This window comes from Oncorhynchus masou, chromosome 10 (genome assembly GCF_036934945.1).
Source record: "Oncorhynchus masou masou isolate Uvic2021 chromosome 10, UVic_Omas_1.1, whole genome shotgun sequence".
Classification (NCBI taxonomy): Eukaryota; Metazoa; Chordata; class Actinopteri; order Salmoniformes; family Salmonidae; genus Oncorhynchus; species Oncorhynchus masou.
The window spans coordinates 47,395,293-47,400,685 of record NC_088221.1 but is presented as its reverse complement, the minus strand read 5'-3'; the positions used below and the strand labels follow the sequence as shown (position 1 = coordinate 47,400,685).

At 45.7% G+C, this 5,393-nt stretch overlaps 1 protein-coding gene across 1 annotated transcript; it reads left to right on the top strand.

The window, feature by feature from the left end:
* Positions 1 to 3,208: 3,208 nt before the first annotated feature.
* LOC135547022 (trace amine-associated receptor 8c-like) lies at positions 3,209 to 4,828 on the top strand. Its single transcript, XM_064975588.1, has one exon. The coding sequence runs from the start codon at positions 3,257 to 3,259 to the stop codon at positions 4,229 to 4,231; it is 975 nt and encodes a 324-aa protein (XP_064831660.1). The 5' UTR covers positions 3,209 to 3,256; the 3' UTR covers positions 4,232 to 4,828.
* The last annotated feature ends 565 nt before the right edge of the window (positions 4,829 to 5,393 follow it).

Genomic DNA, 5,393 nt, shown 5'->3' with positions numbered 1-5,393 from the left:
AATCAGAGTCAGGTGATTATCGTTGTCTCTGATTGGGAACCATATTTAGGTAGCCTGGGTTTCACTGTGTGTTTGTGTGTGATTGTTCCTGTCTCTGAGTTTGTTGCACCAGTCAGGGCTGTTTCGGTTTTCGACGTTTGTTGTTTTTGTATTGTTCGTGTTTTCTTCATCATTAAAGATGCATCTAACGAACCACGCTGCATTTTGGTCCGATCCTTGTTCCACCTCTTCGTCAGAGGAGGAGTTGGAAGAAACCCGTTACAGAATCACCCACCACAAACGGACCAAGCAGCGTGTCAACAGGCAGGAGCCACAGGAGCAGCGATCACAGGACTTCTGGACTTGGGAGGAGATATTGGACGGAAAAGGACCCTGGGCACAGCCTGGAGAATATCGCCGTCCCAAGGAAGAACTGGAGGCGGTGAAAGCGGAGAGGCGCTGGTTTGAAGAGGCAGCACGGCGGCACGGTTGGAAGCCCGAGAGTCAACCCCAAAAATGTATTGCGGGGAAGCTAACAGGGAGTATGGCTACGCCAGGTAGGGGACCTGCACAAACTTCCTGTGCTTACCGGGGGGGCTAGAGAGACCGGGCAGGCACCATGTTATGCTGTGGTGCGCACGGTGTCTCCAGTGCGGGTGCATAGCCAGGTGCGTTCTATTCCAGCTCCGCGTATCGGCCGGGCTAGATTGAGCGTTGAGCCAAATGCCATGAAGCCGGCTCTACGCATCTGGTCCCCAGTGCATCTTCTTGGGCCAGCTTACATGGCACCAGCCTTACGCTCGGTGTCCCCGGTTCGCCTGCATAGCACAGTGCAGGCTATTCCACCTTGCCGCACTGGCAGAGCGACCGGGAGTATTCAAACAGGTAAGGTTGGGCAGGCTCGGTGCTCAAGAGCTCCAGTGTGCCTGCATGGTCCGGTCTACCCAGTACCACCTCCACACCTCAGCCCTCCGGTGGCAGCTCCCCGCACCAGGCTTCCTGTGCATGTCCTCGGCCCAGTACCACCAGTGCCAGCACCACGCATCAGGCCTACAGTGCGCCTCGCCTCTCCAGCGCTGCCGGAGCCTTCCTCCTCTCCTGCGCTGCTGGAGTCTCCCGCCTGTTTAGCGCAGCCCGAGCCTTCCTCCTCTCCTGCGCTGCCGGAGCCTCCCGCCTGTTCATCGCTGTCGGAGCCTTTCTCCTCTCCTGCGCTGCTGGAGTCTCCCGCCTGTTTAGCGCAGGCACAGCTGCCAGTCTGCATGGAGCAGCCAGAGCTGTCAGTCTTCATGGAACAGCCAGAGCTGTCAGTCTGAATGGAGCAGCCGGAGCTGCCAGTCTGCATGGAGCTGCCAGTCTGCATGGAGATGCCAGTCTGCAAGGAGCTGCCAGTCTGCAAGGAGCTGTCAGTCTGCAAGGAGCTGCCAGTCTGCATGGAGCAGCCAGAGCTGTCAGTCTGCAAGAAGCTGCCAGAGCTGTCAGTCTACATGGAGCAGCCAGAGCCGCCAGTCAGCATGGAGCAGCCAGATCCGTCAGTCAGCCAGACTCTTCCAGATCTGCCAGTCAGCCAGACTCTTCCAGATCCGCCAGTCAACCAGACTCTTCCAGATTCGCCAGTCAGCCAGGATCTGCCAGAACCACCAGCCAGCCAGGATCTGCCAGAACCACTAGCCAGCCAGGATCTGCCAGAACCGCCAGCCAGCCAGGATCTGCCGGATCCAAATACCTGGCTGAGCTTCCTCTCAGTGCTGGGCTTCCTCTCAGTGCTGGGCTTCCTCTCAGTGCCGGGCTTCCTCTCAGTCCGGAGCTTCCTCTCAGTGCTGAGCTTCCCCTCAGTCCCGAGCTGCCTCTGCCCCGAGCTGCCCCTCTGCCCCGAGCTGCCCCTCTGTCCCGAGCTGCCCCTGTGTCCCGAGCTGCCCCTCAGTCCCGAGCTGCCCCTCAGTCCCGAGCTGCCCCTCAGTCCCGAGCTGCCCCTCAGTTCCGAGCTGCCCCTCAGTCCAGTGGGGTTCTGGGTGAGGACTACTAGGCCATGGTCGGCGATGAAGGTGGACTATCCTAGGACGCGAGGAGGGGGGACTAAGACATTTATAGAGTGGGTTCCACGTCCCGCGCCGGAGCCGGAGCCGCCACCATGGACAGACGCCCACTCGGAACCTCCCTATTGTTTTGATGTGCGTCCGGGAGTCCGCACCTTAGGGGGGGGGGATTCTGTCACGCTCTGGTCTATATTTATTATGTTTATCTTCATTTATTGGGTCAGGCCAGAGTGTGACATGGGTTTATTTGTGGTGTGTTTCGTCTTGGGTTTGTGTGAGGTGTATAGCATTGTATATGGCTGCCTGAGGCGGTTCTCAATCAGAGTCAGGTGATTATCGTTGTCTCTGATTGGGAACCATATTTAGGTAGCCATATTCTTTGAGTGTTTTCGTGGGTAATTGTTCCTGTCTCTGTGTTTAGTTTCACCAGACAGGCTGTATATTTTTTTCACGTTTCCGTCTGTTGTTTTTGTTCATGTTCAGTTATTTCACGTCTAGTCTATTTTCATTCAATAAACATGAGTAACCATCACGCTGCATTTTGGTCCGCTCGTTACACAAATTCATAGTGTTTTGCCTTTGTAGGGCAGCATCAACTTAACAATTCAGTTCAGATCAACATTTTTATAGTCTATGGAACGTTCCTATGGAATGCCACTATTTTGATTACATTTGCTATTTGCATGTACACCATAAACGTATGCTATCTCATGAACTTCCCTGCTGTCAACTTTCCTAAACACTGAGCAGCTGACATGTGGTGTGCCGTCATCTCTCCTGTTGTTGTGGAATATGGTCCAAACTGAGCACTGACATCACCTAAACCAGTTAGTCTGCACATGTATCATATTTCCATTGAAAAATAGCCTTTGAGTGACCAAAACATCACTCATAACATGTTTCCCCATTAAAATGCTAGGTTGAGTAAATGTTCCCTTTCTTTCATCTCTAACCATCAGTAAGCTTGAAGGACAGGCGAGGTGGGCACAGAAACATCCAATCCTGTCATACATTACATCATGCTTTCACAACTGATTTGTTTATCCAACCGTTTGTTCAATTCTGTGCTCACATGCGCACGCGTGTGTGCGTGTGTGTGTGTGTCTGCAGAGAGAAGCTGGGGAGGGGAGTGTCTGTCAGTAAATCAGGGATAAATATAGAGGCAGAGCTCAGAGTTTGTCAGAAGGTGGACCTGACAGGGTCACACACAGGACCAAGCAGGAGCAGGACCTCAGAATTTCTACATGTTATTACAAATGGAGAAACATGAAGATGTTCAATACTGTTTTCAAGACGGAAACTCTTCTTGCAGAAAGGCTTTTCTATCGACATCTATCTACATAACACTGTACATCTTCTTCTCATTGATTTCAGCAGTTACAGTATTTTTGAACGTACTGGTGATCATCTCCATCTCTCACTTCAAGCAGCTCCACACTCCAACCAACCTGCTCATCCTCTCTCTGGCTGTGTCAGATCTCCTGGTTGGACTGATTGTGATACCAGTAATTACTGTAGCAATATTGGAACCATGCTGGGGTTTTGGGGAATATTTCTGTGTGTTTCATTTCTACATTACTTTTTTATGTACTTGTTTATCGCTTGGCAATTTGGTCTTGATATCTATTGACCGCTATGTTGCTGTTTGTGATCCCTTATTGTACCACTCTAAAATAACAATAACAGGAACTATCTGTTGTATATCCATTACCTGGTGTTGTTGTATCATATACGATGCTGTTATTATACAAAACTTTGTAAATGTGCAGACACCCAGTAGGTGTTTAACAGAATGTGTTGTTGTTGAAGGAATAACATGGGTTAATATAATGTACATTGTTTTTATAATGGTTGTCCCGTGCTCTATTATTATAACACTTTATATGAACATCTTTGTGGTGGCCACATCACAGGCCAGAAAGGTATTTTCAAAAGAGACCAACAGTGAGTCTGGTGTTAAAACTGTCCAGGCAAATAAGTCTGAGAGAAAAGCAGCAAAAACTCTAGCTATTATTGTTTTCAACTATCTCCTTTCTTGGATTCCATCTCTATTTATTTACTTTGTTTTTTCTGTTATAGGTGATCATTTAATATCATATTTCACCAGTTACCTGGCACTTTTTAATTCCTTAATTAATCCAATAATTTATGCTTTCTTTTATCCATGGTTCAAAGTGACAGCTAAACTTATTTTAACTTTGAAGATAAGACGTTTATAGTTCCTATAATATGATTCACTAGTTCGGCAAACATTTGTTTGATATAGTTTTGTTCTTATTTTATGTAACAATACACCGACATGACTTATCTCAGTGTTGTCATGATTGATACATGGTGTTGATACAGAATGATGTGTCTGGATTGGAATGACTTGGAGAAGGCATAAGCTTGGTTTATAAAAGACATTGTAGTCATTGTGGATTGTGTTCTCCAAATACCTAAGGCTGTGGTTGTTCCATGTTAATGATAAATAGTATGTTAGTGTTCTAATATAACATTCTGAGGAGTCATGAGTCATTCTATATGTTGTTTAACATCTCCCTCTAGTGGCTCAATTGTGACAACGTCTTCATCAAGTGTAGAGTAATTGCAATGTACAATACTGCATGATATCAGATAACGTCTAGATCTAAATAACTGCTGTATTGTGGAAGTAGTTGATGGTAAAATGTAAGAACATGCAATTATGGGTAACACTTTATAATAACAGTCAGTAATAAACCATTTGTAAGGCATTTACAGTTTGCTCACCATTTGATATTAAGGCCTCATTTGTGAAATGTTACTCAGCTCGGTATTCTCACATTTATAGATATTGGTTAACACACTAAATAGTTTCTAATGGATTCGTAAATAGTTTATAGATAACTAATTTATCAATACTACCATATTTATTTTTGTAAGCTCGTTATTCACACATTTTTAAAACAACTTTTATATTATGTAATTTACATTTACATTTAAGTCATTTAGCAGACGCTCTTATCCAGAGCGACTTACAAATTGGTGAATTCACCTTCTTCAGTGGAACAGCCACTTTACAATAGTGCATCTAAATCATTTAAGGGGGGGGGGGTGAGAAGGATTACTTTATCCTATCCTAGGTATTCCTTGAAGAGGAATCATGTTTCAGGAGATAATTAATAAGATGTTTAATAAGTGGACTTATAAACCATTTACTAATCATTAGTAAAGTAGTTTTGCAGTCTCTAATCTAAAGGGAGGACTATTCATACTTTCTAATACTTTATAAATGTTTTGAACAGTGACCAGTCTAATTTATCACAAAAAGATGGACATGCTGTTGGTAGATATTCCAGTACTACCTGATGCTCCTTAAAGATTCAAAATTACTTAGATTATATCAATGGTTAAAAAATA